Source organism: Pteropus medius, unplaced genomic scaffold (assembly GCF_902729225.1).
Source record: "Pteropus medius unplaced genomic scaffold, Ma_sr-lr_union100, whole genome shotgun sequence".
NCBI lineage: Eukaryota > Metazoa > Chordata > Mammalia > Chiroptera > Pteropodidae > Pteropus > Pteropus medius.
The window spans coordinates 12,653,827-12,670,107 of NW_024350926.1; the positions used below are offsets into that span (position 1 = coordinate 12,653,827).

Below are 16,281 nucleotides of genomic sequence, written 5' to 3' on the forward strand. Positions count from 1 at the left end.
GGCGCGCGTCTCCCGGCAACGGCGGCCGCGGCGTCACTTCCGGCCATTTAAACCCGGGTCCCCGCCGGCGTCGCCGCGTCCGCCGTCCCGCCGCGGGCTCGTTGGCGCTCGGGCTGGGCCGGGCCGCGGCTCCGCCCGCTGCAGGCCGGACGCGGGGCGATGGCGGCGGCCGAGCCCGCGGGCGCGGGGCCGCCGCAGCTCGGGGCCGCGGCGGGCGGCAGCAGCCGGCACGAGAAGAGCCTGGGGCTGCTGACCACCCGCTTCGTGTCGCTGCTGCAGGAGGCCGAGGACGGCGTGCTGGACCTGAAGGCGGTGAGCGCGGGGACGCGCGGCCCGCGCCGGCGGCGGGACATGCGCGGTGCGCTCGCGGGGGGCGCTGCGCGGCTGCGCGGTGGCCCGAGCGCGGGGCGGCCTGGGGGTTGGGGGGGCCGCCGCTCCAACGGGGGTCGCCCCGCGCGCCACGCGGGCGCGAGCGCCACCGCCACCGCCACCGCCCGCCACGCAGCGACCGCGCAGGGGTCACCGCAGACGCCGGCGGCGGCGCCCTTGGCCCGGGGCTCGCCGAGGCCCGGCCGCGGGGTGCGGGGGGCAGGACGGGCCCCGAAGCTCACCCGCTGCACGCGGTGGCCGCAGAGCACCGGAGCATCCTCCTGGACCCCTGAGCGCCGCTCCCAGGCCCTGCGCCCCCGGCGCCCTGAGCGCCCGGCGACTGACCGCTGGGGTCGGGGCCGCTCTGCGTCCCGCGCGCCAGGCACCGATGCTGCTTTTCCGGAAGCAGTTTCGCCACCTTTTTGAAGAGTTATTCCTAGAACTTCCCCGGCCTTTGAACCTCCTGCGCTCTTTCCCACAGCCCCTTCTTCCGAAGCCCCCCAGACTGCTCTATGGCACATACAGTGTAGCATCCAAGTCGTCGTGAACTTAATGGATTCTGTTTATAGAATGTCGCAGGGAGTCAGCAGGTCATCAGAGAAAGCGGCATTGCAGGCGGCTTGTGCACTGCTGTGCAGAGGCTGGAAAGCCACCTGTAGCCTGTGACATCAGTAAAAGCAATCAGGCGAGTTTGGGGTTTTCCAGATGAAACAACTCTGAGGTGTGACTGGGAGGCTCCCCGCCCTCCCCGCGCCCCCAGCCTGCCTGGGACAGGGCGAGCTGCGCCCTTGCTGGCCCTTGCTGGCCCTATGCTCTCTGGCCTCCTCCTGGGTGGTGTGGCCGGACCCTGGCTGCAGAGGCCAGTGAGCGCGGAGTGGGTTCACTGCTTGCTGCCAGCTTTGCTCCTCCGTCCCGGCGGGTTCCTACACGTGCAGAAGCGTCTGTCCTAACGCTGGTCTCACTGTATCGATGGGGCTTTTACTCCTAGAAAACAGCTTATCATTCTTTTTTACATATATGTGAAAATTTTTTTCATTTTTTTACATATAGTTTTTACTTATTCGCATGTATACGATAAAAATCTTGCATTCCCATCTTTCCGACAATGTTTCTTCTGTGCACTGTAGTATAAGGTCGTTAAGACTGACAGCATGTGTGGAAGACGGACTAAACCTGACAATTATAAATTTCCTCTAGTGTAAAATTATAAAATCCCATTTTTTCTTATGTCCTTACTTTGGTGGGAGTGTTATTTCAGCATAAGTCAGTTATCCACTTGATAACCTTTTAAGAAGCAGTGAATGAGACATCATTTTTGTGAACATCGTGAACATAAAAAATGATCTCTCCCTTGGTGACCCGTCAACTGTCAGGGACCACACGGAAGCGTAAGAACGCAGTGCGTATCGTCGTGAGGCCTGTCTTAAGACGGTGAAAGCGAAGTTCCATTTTAAAAGCTTATGCAGTTTATCAAAAAGCAAATAGTAAAACTTAGAACTAGCATAAAACGTGGCTGTTAGGGGCAGCGAGGCGCTGGGGGTGTTTGGGACAGGGTCCTGTGAGCAGAGGGCTGAGCGGGGTCGAAGCACCCATGCTGCTTCAGGAGGGGGCCGGCCCTTCGCATCCTTGAGGAAAGGTATTTACGCCTCGGGTTTCGATTTCTGTATTGATTTAATGCCCCCTGCAGACCCTTTGAGAGCACACAGCGGCCCCTCCCGGAACCTGTCGGCCGCCACTTAAGCAATCTCTGTCTTTGATCACTTTCTCTCCCCATGAGACTTGCATTTTTTAAAACTCTTTTCAGATGTGTCAGCCGCGGCCCCAAAGCCTTAGATATGTAGACAGCGTTTTTGTAACTGTTTATGTTTCGCATAACTATTTGAATGGAAGTGAGGACCGCCCTTTCCGACCACACGCTCCCTCCCGATGGAGCCACCGGCACCGTGCCACCCGAGGGGCTTGTCCGGTGCAGCCAGGCACTTGGGCACTTCTGACTCTGCCCCATGCACCTAAGCCCCTTGAATTATGGGAGCCTGTTCTAAAACGTTTTGCCGCAAAGTTATTTCGTGAATGTGTCGTAAGTGCGAAATTCCACCCGATTGTCCATTAGCTTTCAGAATCCGTCCCCTGTGGGACAGGGCACGTGGCACCTGCCGTGCAGTGTGGCTGTGAGCTTTACTCTGGACGACAGCTGTGGAAGGCCCGGTGACACAGCTGTCCCGTGACGGCTTGTAAAAGGCCCTCTGACCCGTGGGTGGGAAATCAAACGCTCTGCATTTTTATTATCTTTACCAGTGTTTGAAATAGCTAAGATCAGTCTAAACCTTATCGTGAACTTGACTGACAGCTCGTCGTGGGCACCCTTGAGAGCGGGTTCATGCTGCTCTTTTTAATTCTCGCAGGAACATTCTGTAGAGGATCTTGCCGTGTCACTGGGGGTCACTTGGGACCCTTCTGCCTTATTTTTAGGACTGGGCAGTGCACGCGTGCGCATGTCTGTGACCGACGCGTGCAGCCCGTCGTGGCATTCAGTTTCCGAAGCCCAGTGGCTCTGTCGCTGGGAGCACAGGGGCTGGCAGCTGTGGCCCTGGCCGGGGCGGGGGGCGGGGGAGAAGCCGCCTGCCCTGCACAAGGAGAACCCGGCAGGCGGACCGGTGTTCCCCGTCCTCACTGCTTGGTGGTCGCGCTTTTGAGTGCGGCCTCACGCGGCCTCACGCGGGCTCGGAAGCTCTTCCTCAGGCAGATGAGCCGCCGCTGACCTTGACCGAACACAGCTCGGCCCAGGCCCTGCGGGGCTCATGTCGGCCCTCTCGGCGGTCCACGGAGCTCGGCCAGGTCAGAGGGCGGGTCAGAGGGCGGGTCAGCGTGCCTGGGTGCCTGGGAACGGGACTCCATGTCCCAACGGTCTGGCCCAGTCCGCTCTGGGGGGGCCGCCTCTTCCCGGCGGCTCTCTCTGTTCTTTGGGGCGTGCAGTCAGGAGCACGTTGGGGTGCTGTCCTCGTCCCTGCGGTGGCCTGAAGCGCTGCCCTCGGGCCTCCCGAGGGTGAGTGGTGCGTTTGTGCGGGGCTGGCCGGCTCCTTCCTGTCCTCTCTGCGTTCGTGTCTCGGGGTTTCCCAGTGTGCTTGCCACTCGGAACTTCCCCCAAGTTTCTTGACTCTGCTAGTTTAGAAATTGCTGAGACACAGCTTTTCAGAGTTTCAGAAAATAACCGAGGCTGTCTGGAGACCGGACCGCCGATGAACAGCGATCGGATAGGAAGTGACCCGGCACACGATCAGCAGCCCCTCTGGGTTCTCTCGCTCCTTTTTTTATGGGCTGTGTGTCGCGACCCCTTCATTTTTCTCCCCATCGCGGGGTGACCGCGGTGCGGCAGCCGCTGAGCCGCCCGGATGCTGCGTCCGGCAGCGGGCGGGGGCGGGGGCGCGGCCGAGCCTCACGACCCACGCGGCTGTCAGATGCGAGCTGTAACGCGTGTCCTTGTTCTCTGTCCCCCACCCCCTTTTTAAAACAGGCTGCAGATACTTTGGCCGTGAGGCAAAAAAGAAGAATTTATGATATCACCAATGTCTTGGAAGGAATTGACTTGATTGAAAAAAAGTCAAAAAACAGCATCCAGTGGAAGTAAGTGGCGCAGCGGTCCTCGCTCCGAAGCCTTTGCTTCTCTTCCCGACGCTCTGCTCTGTGACCCGGCCTCCCCCCGCCTCCCTGTGCGGAGTCCCCCTGCCCTTCCCCTGCCCGCCGCGCTGGCCTTCCGCGTGTGTCCCTGTATGTCACCCCCGTCTTAGGGCATTTCATTGCTCTCTCTGCCGTTTCACTCAGACTCTTAAAATTCAAATCCGAGGCTCCCTCAGGCTAGTCACGTGCACACCCACACACTGCCCTCCGCTCCATCCATCCCTCTCTGCCCAAGTGTTTACCGGCCGGTTAACCGATACAGACTCGGCAAGAACAGACGCTCGGCCTCACACACAGGAACGTGCACCTTCTGAGTCGCTGACTGAAACGCACGTTGTCCTTCGTGGACTGTTGTGTGGTCATGCGTTGGAATGTGACAAGTACCTTCCGTTCTTCAGCTTTTTCCTCTTGGGCCTGGGGTGTTTTTTGTTTTGTTTGTTCATTTGTTTGTTTAGCTCAAATCCCACCAAAGTATTTAAAAGTTTCTATTTTACTTGCATCTCGGTCGACACATGCGACTTCCAGATGTGACTGTTTGGCTGTGACAGCTTTTCAGTGCCTCAGTCACCAGCCTTACCTTCCAGAAACTACTCTAAAACACATTGAAAATTTTGCAATTTGATTGTTCTTACGAAAAGTTTTCTAAGCAAGCCTGTTCAGAGGTATGGCGTTAAAATGTTGTAGGGATGTTAATCCTTGGTTTTAGAAGTGTAAAGATTGTTATTACATACATAACAATCAAGCACTGTCGGGCTGGTCTGAAGCCGCGGGTGTTCATTCTCGTCTGGCTGAAGAGGCGTAGGTGCTGGCTGCAACACCACGGAAGTCGTGGACAGATTGAGGTGTCTCAAAGCCGAGATCAAAGACCTGGAGCTGAAGGAGCGAGAACTCGACCAGCACAAGCTGTGGCTGCAGCAGAGCATCAGAAACGTGATGAGCGACGCCATTAACAACAGATATCCTTGAGTGGCCGCCGTGCGGCGCCGGCGCGTGTGTGCCCGCATGGCGTGGTCTCCGGGCGGGGTCAGCTGCTTGGTCCTACTGCTTCCAGAGATTGAAGTTTTAGGAGAGAATGTCACGTTTCAATTTTGTAATGTTTCTAATGGTCTTTACAAATATTTAAATTCTTCACCCTTTTGAGTTACACAGCACATCCGTTAACGTCGTTCCCGCCCGGCACTGAGGTCCCGTCTGCCCGCCAACAGGACGTAGCGTGCCGGCCGGTGTGCTCTGGTCTCGCAGCAAATGTCGGAAGGCGTCATGCAGTTCAGGGGCGTACGGAATCATTACGCCCCGTGTTCTGAGTGGTAAAAAGCCAATCTCGGAGTTTTGAAAAGTGAATTCTGGTTTAAAAATGAAAGCGCATGGGCCCGCAGTCAGTCCAGGGTGCTTCTGCCTGATGTTCGTCCAAGGATGATGCCCGCCAGCGGGGCCCGGGGCCGTGCACCGACCACACAGTACTGGGGGAACCCGCGGCCCGCTCCGCGTTTCGGACGGCACTGTGCCTTCCCTGATGTCCCTGACGCCCTTGGCTCGTGAGCGTCCCGCCGTCCGACGGCACGTTTAAGCCCCTGCCGCCCGCCCTGCGCCCTCCCGTGAGCTCCTGACTGTCGCAGACGGTTCGCCTCCATGCCGTCTCGGTGCCTGGGTCCCTGATGCCCTTCGTTATTTCCTTCCTGCGGACCGGGGCTCCTTAAGTTTGATAACACGGGGGGTCCAGACTGTGCTGTGGGCCCCGAGTCAGGAACCGCTGAGCTGGCTGAGCATGGACTTGGCGGCTCCAGCCGCCCGCACCGTCCTCGCCGTGCGGGCTCGTGTGGTGGCGCAGCCTCTCCCCCGCCACCGCCCGTCGCCCGTCTCATTGAGGGATGCTTTCTGTCTTCCCCCAGGGGCCCTGAGACGCCACAGAAGTCAGAAGTGGCGTCTCAGCGAAGGACGGACCCTGCTCTTAGGGCCCTTTATCCAGCTCCCTCTGCCGATCGGGCTACAGACTTCTGTCCCTTTTTATCTGACCGCGCATGGTGGTTTTGTCTGCTTTGGCCTCGGACTTATTAACTTAGTGGAATTGCCTAGACCTTGATAAATGTCGTTCCTTAACTCTCGCGACAGCACGTTCTCCTACGTGACTCACGAAGACATCTGCGATTGCTTTAACGGTGAGTGCCGAGAGCAGACGCTTCCTTACGTCCTTTCTCTGCTCAAGTCGTCGAAGGTAGACGCAGAGTGACGCGGAAGCCGTGTGCTCGCCCTGTGCCACCGTCATCAGGAGTGGGGACGTCCTGTGTCACTGCAGTGCGGGGTGTGGGCAGGCTGCTTTTCTGTCTCATGACAGTCACTGCCTGCATCGGTGGGTGGAAACTGGGTGCGTGGGCCAGCTGACTCTGTGGTATTAAGCGACGGTCTCAAAGTCACAGTTTCAGAGTCAGTGACGAAACTTGAGCGAGAGATTGGTTCTCATCGCACCGTTTTTGAAACTATACAGCAGATGTGCTGCTCACAGGTGGAACCATTAGAGGAGCCATTTTATAGCCAGGAAAATTATTTCTAATCCCATTCCATCCCCTGCTTCCGTGTTCCGCCCTTGAAATGACAGCATGCTGTGTTAATAACTACAGGGTTAGGGGCCGTGTTCCCATAACGATACATAACACAAGTGAGATGAAATGGAGCACGTGCATTTGTATTTAATCATGCGCAGCCTGTGTGTTACGCATGCACGGGAAAATCTGCAGACGGAGTCTGGCTTTGCACCTGAGGCTGTGGCGGGGCGTGTGGCTGTCGCTCTGCTTTGCTGCCATGTCTCGCACCTCCCAAGGAAGCTGGGGAAAGTACTCTTAATTTCAGCAGAAAGCACTATAGAATTTGGCTTCACAAGGAAGCTCACTTTAGCTGCAGATTTCCATGCATCTTAACCAGTCTCCAATGTCCCCAGTCATTTAAGTAGTTGAAGTATTTCAAGTAAACATCGTTGTTTTAATTGTGGCTAAAATGTTTGAAGAATCTCAGACTTTACGTGAGACTGAGTGAAAGCAAAATAAACTTGAGCCGAATGTGTCCACGATAATAAGTCTGACACTGAGCGCTGACACAGCCCTCACCGCGTCTGCCCCCTGAGCAGCCCCCTGCAGCACGTCACTTCACCCCATTCTCAGAAGTCAGGGCCGGAATCCACGGGCACCAGGCCTGGGGTCATAGCAAGCACCCAGCTCCCAAGCCCACACTCGCCTCCAGGCCAGGATCAGTCGTGTGTTCTGAAATTTAAAAATCTTTTATTTCTTTGACCAGGTGATACACTTTTGGCCATTCAAGCACCTTCTGGAACACAGCTGGAGGTGCCCATTCCGGAAATGGTATGTGGGACAGCGTCCGTTTAAACGGATCTGCTCTCAGGAGGGACAGGTGCATTTTCCTTAACTGAACACGAGCTACTTGTGTGTGAACACTTTTGAGTTGTCTGTTTAAGAGAGTTGGTCCCGGACTGGGGTGTGTTTAGTGCTTTGGTAAAATTGTGGGTGTCACCAAATGGGTCCTTCTAAGTTTAACTTTGATTGGATTTAATTGGTGCTCCAGGATATCAAGGAATGAGTCATGGTGACGCCAACAGTTTGAAAAAGTCAATTTGACTGTATCTATAACCAGTATAACAACCTGAGAAAAAATTTCTATGTAAGTATCAATAATAATATAATGCTTCACATTAGGTCTTTTTCAAAAACATTTTCTGGCTCATCGCGTCAAATATATTTGACTCTGTGCCATGTGAACGTATCATGATTTTAGTTTTCGGATGCAGAGTTCCTGAAACCAACCGATTGGACAAACGGGAGTGGGAAGTGACTACTGCTGCCATCCGCTCCCTGCCCCCAGCGCCGCTCGAAGCGTGTGCGTGGGTCCCGGAGCGTCAGGGTCCCGGGAACCTCTGAAATGCAGGGGCTTCACATCGGTCATTCCCGTGCGTGCCGGGTGGAGAAAGAGTATTCACTTGTGAAACAGTTGCCGTTTAAGACAGCTTTTGGGGATGGCCACATCCACGGTGGCCTGTGCCCAGGGGTGGCGCCCACGCGTGGAGAATGCGTGCCACGCCGACACGTACGACCCCATTAAAAACGGAAGGTTCATAAGGAATTCCACGCCTGGGAGTTCTGACGATCAGTGTTTGGGAAAAGCTTGCTTTTAGCGGCATGGGGCTTGGCCCCCTCCGCACCCCGCTCCACTCCCGGCCCTCACCGCGGTGCGTGGACTCGGGCCGTCCCTGGCAGCCCTGTCGTGGTCCTGACGTAGCCCCTGTCCATCCATTCGTCCCAGGGCCAGAATGGACAGAAGAAATACCAGATCAACCTGAAGAGCCACTCGGGCCCCATCCACGTGCTGCTCATCAACAAGGAGGCCAGCTCATCCAAGCCCGTGGCGTTCCCCGTGCCCCCGCCGACGACCTCCCGCAGCCCCCCGCCCCGACCCCGACCCCCACGCCGCCACAGAAGCCCCACGCGGCCACGCCGAGCCCGCCCGGGCCGCCCGCCTGTGAGAGGAGCCAGAGCCTCCAGCAGACAGTGGCCACAGAGCTGCCCTCAGGTGGGTCCAGAGCCTCGTTTGACAGCCATCCGGGAGGGGTGAGAACAGAATGGACAAGTCGCGGGGCTTCTCTGAATTCGTTGGTTGTGACGTGACTGTCAGCTAAGGCAGGAGGCAAAAACGGTCCCTTGGTTTAATCAACCTGTGTTGGTGTGTGCCCGGCACTGGGGCAGGGTTCGTGAGGGGAATTTACAAACACCCTGTCTTTCCGCTGCTCACTGAGCCACGTTCGCTCCTTTGCCCCTTCGCTACCTGCCCATCAGCCTGTCGTCCGCGGTTTCCTTCGTAAGGTTGCCTCTTAGAAACTCCAGGGCAGACTCGAAGGCCAGTCACCCGCGGGTGGCGTGCAGTGACGCGTGCCCCTCTCTGCCTGGCCCTCGCTGCCTGCTTTTTATTTGGACAGTGCCGTTGTAGAGAGTTGGTAAATAGTCTCCACTCCAATTCAAGAAACTGTGCCATCCCTAATGGTGAAATAGCTAAAAGTCTAGAAACGGGTCTGGAGCGGGGGCGAGGGTGCACCCGCCTGTGTGGGATGCCCCGGCTCCGGTCTCCCTCACTGGGCAGACCGAGGGGCAGCTCTGCGCGGTTTGGCCCAGACCCGCACGGCCACCGGCTCCCACCGGCCACAGCCTGAGCAGTTAGAGTGTGTGGTCTCGTATCTGGAGACATAAAGGTGACTTGGGGCCAGCTCAGGGGGCGTGACCAAGATAGGACTGAGCAGACAGTCGGTGAGAACCGTGACAGGGCCGTGGCGCGGGCAGGGCTGGGAGACGGGGCCTGGGAAGCGGAAGGCAGGGGGCGTGGAGCCTGCAGCTACACAGCCCAGGAAGATCAAGGCCAAAGCCAGGGGGGAACGGGGTTAGAAAGAGAACACGTGAGGAATGCTGTTCAGGCCAAGTCAGTAGTACTTCACGTGAGACCTGGGGATGAAGGGCATAGGAGGAGCGGCAGGTGACGTCGAGGTGTCAGGCGCGGCGGTCATTCTGGGAGGCGGTCAGCTCGGTCGCCCCCTTGGGTTTGAGGCTCAGGAGCCGCGCCCAGCGGAGCGGGTGCTCGTGGAACTCTTCCCCCCGAGGTCCAGTGCTGTGAGCCACTCTGCCATTCGGCCACTGCTGTTCGCTGTGTGCCATTTAAACAGCCACCCTGTGCTGCTGAAGCAGAGACAGACCTGTAACACATGTCACGTTTCTGTCCCCAGCCGGGTCTGTGAGTGCAGACATCATTGACGAGTTAATGTCTTCTGACGGTGAGTGGTTTAGAACTTTACTACCTACTTCTTAGTTCTAGAAAAGCATTACTGATGTGTAAGTGCTGCATGATTCTAAAAAAATGAAGCACTTGTGTTTTTTAACTGCTTAATGTACTGTACTACGACCATTCATGAAAAGTGCCCTTTAATAATACTTTATAGTAAATCCTAGTCACCCGTCAGCATTTTCCTTTGCCCGCATTGAGGGAAGACTCCGTAAAGGACACGCACCTGCACCGAATAAACTCCTCAGTGGGCACAGTTGCCCTTTTCACTCCTGAAAATCTGGCCCACAAGAGTGCAGTAACGTATCCCAGTGAACAGGCGATGCGCAAACCCGGCTGTGTGACTTACCCCGTGCTGAGGTCACCGTGCCGTGACCCACATCAGCCAAGTCATCACCTAACCTGACCCACTTCAGAATCCATAGCTACAGTACTGCAGTTACCTTAGTGAAAACTCTCCTGGCCTTGCCTTTCTGCAAGTTCCAGGATGCAGGGCCCTGGCTCCTGACGAACCCAGCCGAGACCTGGCAAGTGGCAGCTTTAAATTAGGACACGGTGCAGTGACCACTCAGACCTCTGAGCAGCAGAGAACATGGACAAGTGTATTAGCCGGAGTCTGCTCCCTACTCTTTTCAAAGTATTAGCTTATTACCAGATCACATACTCTGACCCAAAGTTCTGAATCACATATTTCAGTGACAAGTTCAACCAGTAAAAATTTTAACCCCTATTTCTAAAGCCAATATCTGTAATCAATCTTCAATACATAAACTGTCTTTAAACAAGAACCTTAAAATGCACACTGGCCTCGAGTCATTTTCGTTATTACTTTTCCTGTTGTCTACTTAATTTCTTGAATAGCGCGGGAAGCAGTTTAACTGGATGGGCGTATCTAGGGTGTTTTTCGAGAAGCATCATTACCTGGAGGCGGAAGCCGCCGCTGATGCTGAGTCTGTTTCGCTTGCAGTGTTCCCTCTCCTACGGCTCTCCCCGACCCCGGCCGACGACTACAGCTTCAACTTAGATGAGAACGAAGGAGTCTGTGACCTGTTCGATGTCCAGATACTAAATTATTAGATTCCAAGGGAACCTGGGACTGTTATCTACCTCCGCCTGTGTAACGTCTTAGACTTCTTAATAACCTAAGTATTTAAAATAATGAATGTAACGCCTTCTAGTTCACTGATTCTGAAGTGTTCTTCTCTAACACTCCTTTTTACTTCACAAAATTTCAACCACAAAAGCAAAGGGCTCTACAGCTTCGGGGGGAAGTGACGTAGTACCCACCCCACCCTCAGCTAACTGCCTTCCGGCTTCCGACTTCCCTTCCGACTCCGAATCTTTCTGATTTTTCCCCTTACGAGAGGAAAATTAAAGTAGACTTAAGGTCATCAAAAACAAAAGCAATGGCCAAGGACTCGTCACTTGTCTTATGTTTTTACTGCCACAAAACTGTCCAGAATTCTGTGTCCTCCAATCCAGAGGACGTTCACTGCCACTTCAAAGTGAAGGAGGGAGATGAGGCTGTGTCACCTTCCAGCGAGCAGTCTGCGAAGTGCCTTCTGTGTTAGCACTTTAAGCTCCTCACATTCGGTTGACTTCTGACATTCCACTTTCCTGGCCCAGAGGAAAGATCTGTTTGTGTAGTTTGTTTCTAAAATGTGCCAATTCCTGTACATTAACCAGATTTTTAAAAATAAAACTGTATAAAACATTGAATTTCTTGGTCGCTGCGGGGGGATCGGATGCATCGCCCGTGTCTTACAGCTGAGCCATTAACCGTGTAGCTTCGTCCACGTTAACTGGTTTGTGTTCATGACTCTGCTGAGGAACCTGGAGAGAGAGCAGCATTATACAGTGTCGGAAAAGTTAGATCATGACGGCGGACAAAAATGACACACATCACCTATTACCCAAGTCAACTTCACTAGTCACACCTTGGGAGACCGAACAGTAAATTCTCATATTTAGACTGTTTTCGCGTCTGCATGTGACTGCGTGTGCTGTCCACACCACACAGTCAAGCACAGCGGGCGCCAAGGACCCAGGCCACGCGCACATGGCGGGCTCCCATACTGTGCTGTTTCTCTTACTGGCCAGGACAAAAGGAAGCGGTTTCCACTCACCAGCTGTTTCTGCGCAGGTTCAAGGGAAAGGCCTTTTGCGAAGTTTGCAAGCTCCTTTTGTATATCTACAAAAGCCTTATTCACTCTATTAACTTTTTCAGCATTCACAATGTTTATCTTTAAAAACAAAACAAAACAAAAAAAACCTTAATCCATGATCTCACAGCCATTAAAGATAAAATACATTCAACCTTAATATAACCTTATTAAACCTAAAAATACTTAAACATACTAATTTGTGGGGCTGATTCACACTAAAACTTACAGCCCTTCTGGGCAACTTAGGCAAAAGCTCTGGTTTTTAAAAATTTAAAAGATAAGAGTTCGGTGGTGCTGCCCTCACCGGGACTTTGCTAGTCGAGCAGGCCCAGGCATGCACGGCAGGCGTTCCAGCCGACAGTGCTGTCACCGCACGTGTCAAACGCGGGGCCGATCAGATGCCGCCAGTGTCCTCTAACTGCGTCTCTGGGCTCTTCCTCAGCCCTGCCTCAATGGGGGTCCCCGGCCACCTCTGAGGCCCGCCACCCGGCCGCCCCCGTGGGGTGGTGGTGGTTCCTCATGGCTGTCACCGCCTGCCGACCCCGTGACCACCTGCTCCTTCAGGAGTCCTCTCAAACCTCAGCTCACGGACCTCTTGTGCCTGGAGTCACTGCAGGGTCTCTAATCCTATGGCCTCGGAATGGCCTCAGGCCTCCCTCGCCTGTCACTGCAGCCCCCTCCCGCCCCTTCCCCCAGCTCGCTCACACTTACACCTCACTGCGACCTCCAAGCCACTACTTTCCAGACCTTCCACGCCTTCCACACCTTCACATCAGAGCCCACGACTCTACCCTTCCTTCCCTTCCTGAGTCAGACTCAACGATCAGCCTTTCCCGAGCCTGAAACAAGCTGCAGGAATCCTAACTGGCTGACCGGCTCCACCTCACGTCCATGTCCTTGAACCGTTTACACTGCCCGGCCACCTCTGCCCTCCCCGTCAGCCATCACTGTCTGAGAGCGCTGCCCCCACGCTGCCGTCCACAGACCGCCTCTCATAGTTTCCAGTCGTGTGCGGGAAGCTTCTAGCCCTCTGTCTAATGGACTAGCACGCGCCTTCCCCGCCTGGGGCCTTGCACTCGCCACTGCCCGGAGCTTCCCAGCTCTGTGCGTCACCGGCACCTTATCATTCAGCTCTGGCTCCGATGTCAACTCGGAAGACAGTTCTGTGTAGGACTGTCAGCCCCGACCCCTCATTGTAGCACCCAGCTTTATTACCTTTAAAGCGTTTCCAAAGTCATAAAACTACTCGATCAAAAACTTAGCTAGTTCACGAAAACTGAAAAATGTTACTTTCCTGTGGACTATGATGATAATACTAAGTCCTGGAGAGCTGACTCCACCTACTACATAATCTTAAAAACATTTTCTTGAAGAATTAATCTAAATGAAGAAATTTCCCATTTCCCAAATATTCTGCAATAAAAACCAAGAAAATGAACTCCTTTCTTTTCAAATTTTGCATTTTAAGAAAAAGCATTTTATCTTCACTTTACAGGTTTCTGAGTCGCCCATTTTCAGACAACTAAGAATTACTGAGGATAAAAACGGGTATGGACTCAGTTAAGAGGTTCTTGAATAGATCTGAGCTCAGAGATAGGGAGTGGTTCCCATATCGTGTTTTTATGATTTCTATGCTCTGATAAAGCTATTAAACTGTGAAGAGCCTCACACGTTTGCCGTTAATTTTTCTTTTCAGACACTTGGATTCGAGAAAGGGTTGTGATTTTTCACCAGTTTTTAAAACAAATGTCTAAAACCCTCTTGCCTGTGCAGGAAAGGCTACGAACTCGTTTTAAATAACGGCATTCGGTTTTTCAGTAGCTTTACCACATGCTTCGCTTGTAAGATATAAAGTCGGAGTGTTTAAGTAATTAATACTCACCTTCCTGAGTTTAGTGGTTACCGGTTTTGCTTTACTCTTAACCTTGAAGCTTTTCTGGCTGGCTATGTGAAACACATTCCTGGACTTCGGCCCTCTTACTTTGTTTCTGGCCATTGTCTAGGAAGGAAAGGAAAGGAGCTCAATGAAGCGGCACACGTTCACGAACTGTAAATCCATTTGAATTTTTAAAGGTACCACTTATATCTAAACAATTGCATCCTACTGCCGGTTATTTTTAAAGCTGCTGCACGTATTAAATCATCTCCGTGTCTTTTGCCCCGTCTGGATTTCCTGCTGTTGGACTGCAGGGGATGTCATTCTCTTCCGCATCGCCAGCACCTGGCCCACAGGAGGTGCCACATCAGTTCTGCGGGCTGAACTCAGGAATATTATCAACACAAGTGTTCTTCAGCTCTCTGCAGCAGCTGACAGTGGGGACCGCCACCACGCGCCCTCCTGCTAGCTCACATGCTACTGCACCATCCCGGTTCCTGTCACACTCTAGAGCTGACCCCTGTCTCCTCTTCCATGTCTTCACTTGCTTCACTCCCTCTCCTGTGAGCACCTCCTCAAAGGCAGAGTCCTGAACCCTGCACCTCCTGCCTCCCCCACCCCGGAAGTCACTTCACGACTTTCCTATCACCTCTTTTAGAATGTCTCGTCTTGAAACTAGATATTCTTTGTTTTATAGCTAAGAATTTATGCTAAGCCTGTAAATTCTACCTTAGACATATCTCTCAGATCTGTCTTTAAGTGCCTCTGAGGAATAATTTTCAAAATATTAATAGAAGATTTATTGAGCTTTTACTATGGGTACAAGTACTGCTAACATTTTATGTGCTTTAATTTACTCCTCACAACAATATCTCCCCATTTTACAGATTTAAAAAAAAAAACTGATGCAAAGAGAAGTTAATTTGCCCACTGTCACACTGTTAGTATTCAGGGAATGGCAGGATTCAAAGCCAAGCAGTCTAGATGCAGATCTAGATCTAGTTAGGTGATCCATAAATCTCTCATCTGTAAAAATGCAATACGAAAACAATGTGGCACTGTCTAGCTCGGGACTGGATTACCAGTACAGTCCCTAGGTCTATTTGGTTAGACCGTGGGTTGGGCAAACTACACCCATGGACCAAATCAGGTCATGCACCTGTCTTTGTAAATAAAGTTTTATTAGAACACAGCTATGTTCATTTGATTGTATTCCATGTGTATGGATGCTTTCCTGCAACAACTGTGGCCAGCGAAGCCTGAAATATTTAATATCTAGTTCTTTACAGAAAGATGGCAAGCCCTGGCTTGAGCCATCCAGTCTATACGGCATAGTGCTATGTAATGAACCTTCCCAATGATAAGTACTCCTACTTAAAAAAGAACCCAGTAGAAAATACATGATTATTACAGAAGCAGAAAATACACATAGGAACCCCTCCCAAATTAAATAATCTAAAATTCTCCCAATAGTAATCCAAATCCAACCACTCATCTAGTACACATTAATCAATTAAGACGCGCCAGGTACGCTAAAGAAGTTACATACACACATATGAAATATACACGAGACACGCAGTGACAGGTACTGTTACGGGCAGCATACAGCAGGGACTTGAGGAAGGCTCGTGAAGAAGGTAACACCGTAGTGGGGAGTGGGCAGGAAATTTCCCTGGCAATCACGTGGAAACTGATACAACAGACACGACCAGAAACTGGTCCCACGGGCCCGGGGTGTCGGCCTGGCCGGCCGGCCGCCGAGGCACCGTGCGGGGTAACCGAGCCCCGGGGCCGCTGCGGCGCGAGAACTGCCCATCCCGCCCCAGCCCCCGAAGCCCCCCGCCAGGCCGCCGGGAAGCTCCCCACCAACCTCTCGCCACACCTCCGACGCGCTCGTGCGGCCGCCGCGACACCTGGTGACGCCAGCGCCACGCGCAGGATCTCGGAAGTTCCGGGGGAGGTGGCCAATAAAACTTCCGCTCCCAGCTCGTGGTCCCGCCCACCAAGCGGAGCCCCGCCCACCGAGCCCGCGCAGTGACGCCCCGCCCCCGAGCCGAGCCCCGCCCCCGCGTCCCTGGCCTCCGCCGCGTCCCTGGCCTCCGCGGCGTCCGCGAGCCGGGAGTCCGAACGTCTTCTCTGTGGCTTCCTCGCTCCGAAAGGAGGGTTCCTGACGACACTGCGGGACGAGGGAATGTGTAAAAATGTCAAACAACCTTAAAAACAGAACAAACGTGTTGGCCTTCCAGTCTCGTGTCTGTGTGCGTTTCCCAAGACGTTCTGGGTTGAGTTTTCTAGAAAGTGGGCTCAATCCAAGAGGATTTCTGCATTAAAATCGTGGTCACGTGTATCTCCACGTCTTCTGTCGCAGTC

The 16,281-nt window shown here is 53.6% G+C and overlaps 2 protein-coding genes across 3 annotated transcripts; one reads left to right on the plus strand and one right to left on the minus strand.

Annotated features, from left to right (window-relative positions):
• Nucleotides 1-54: 54 nt before the first annotated feature.
• On the plus strand, nucleotides 55-11,589 carry E2F5 (E2F transcription factor 5). Its single transcript, XM_039841953.1, is given in 9 exon segments — nucleotides 55-312; nucleotides 3,881-3,990; nucleotides 4,839-5,000; nucleotides 6,157-6,200; nucleotides 7,330-7,394; nucleotides 8,350-8,470; nucleotides 8,473-8,616; nucleotides 9,815-9,862; nucleotides 10,838-11,589. Coding segments are annotated over 9 exon segments (957 nt in total). The 5' UTR covers nucleotides 55-159; the 3' UTR covers nucleotides 10,948-11,589.
• RBIS (ribosomal biogenesis factor) lies at nucleotides 11,294-15,898 on the minus strand. Of its 2 annotated transcripts, none has more exons than XM_039841955.1 (4): nucleotides 15,782-15,898; nucleotides 13,918-14,034; nucleotides 11,997-12,113; nucleotides 11,294-11,703 (listed from the first exon to the last, which is right to left on the minus strand). In XM_039841955.1, exons 2-4 carry the CDS (start codon nucleotides 14,029-14,031, stop codon nucleotides 11,632-11,634), a joined length of 303 nt encoding a protein of 100 aa, XP_039697889.1. In that variant the 5' UTR covers nucleotides 14,032-14,034; nucleotides 15,782-15,898; the 3' UTR covers nucleotides 11,294-11,631. The 2 variants fall into 2 exon arrangements, with proteins under 2 accessions (XP_039697889.1, XP_039697888.1); XM_039841954.1 differs by lacking the exon at nucleotides 15,782-15,898 and adding an exon at nucleotides 15,461-15,619.
• Between the last annotated feature and the right edge of the window lie 383 nt (nucleotides 15,899-16,281).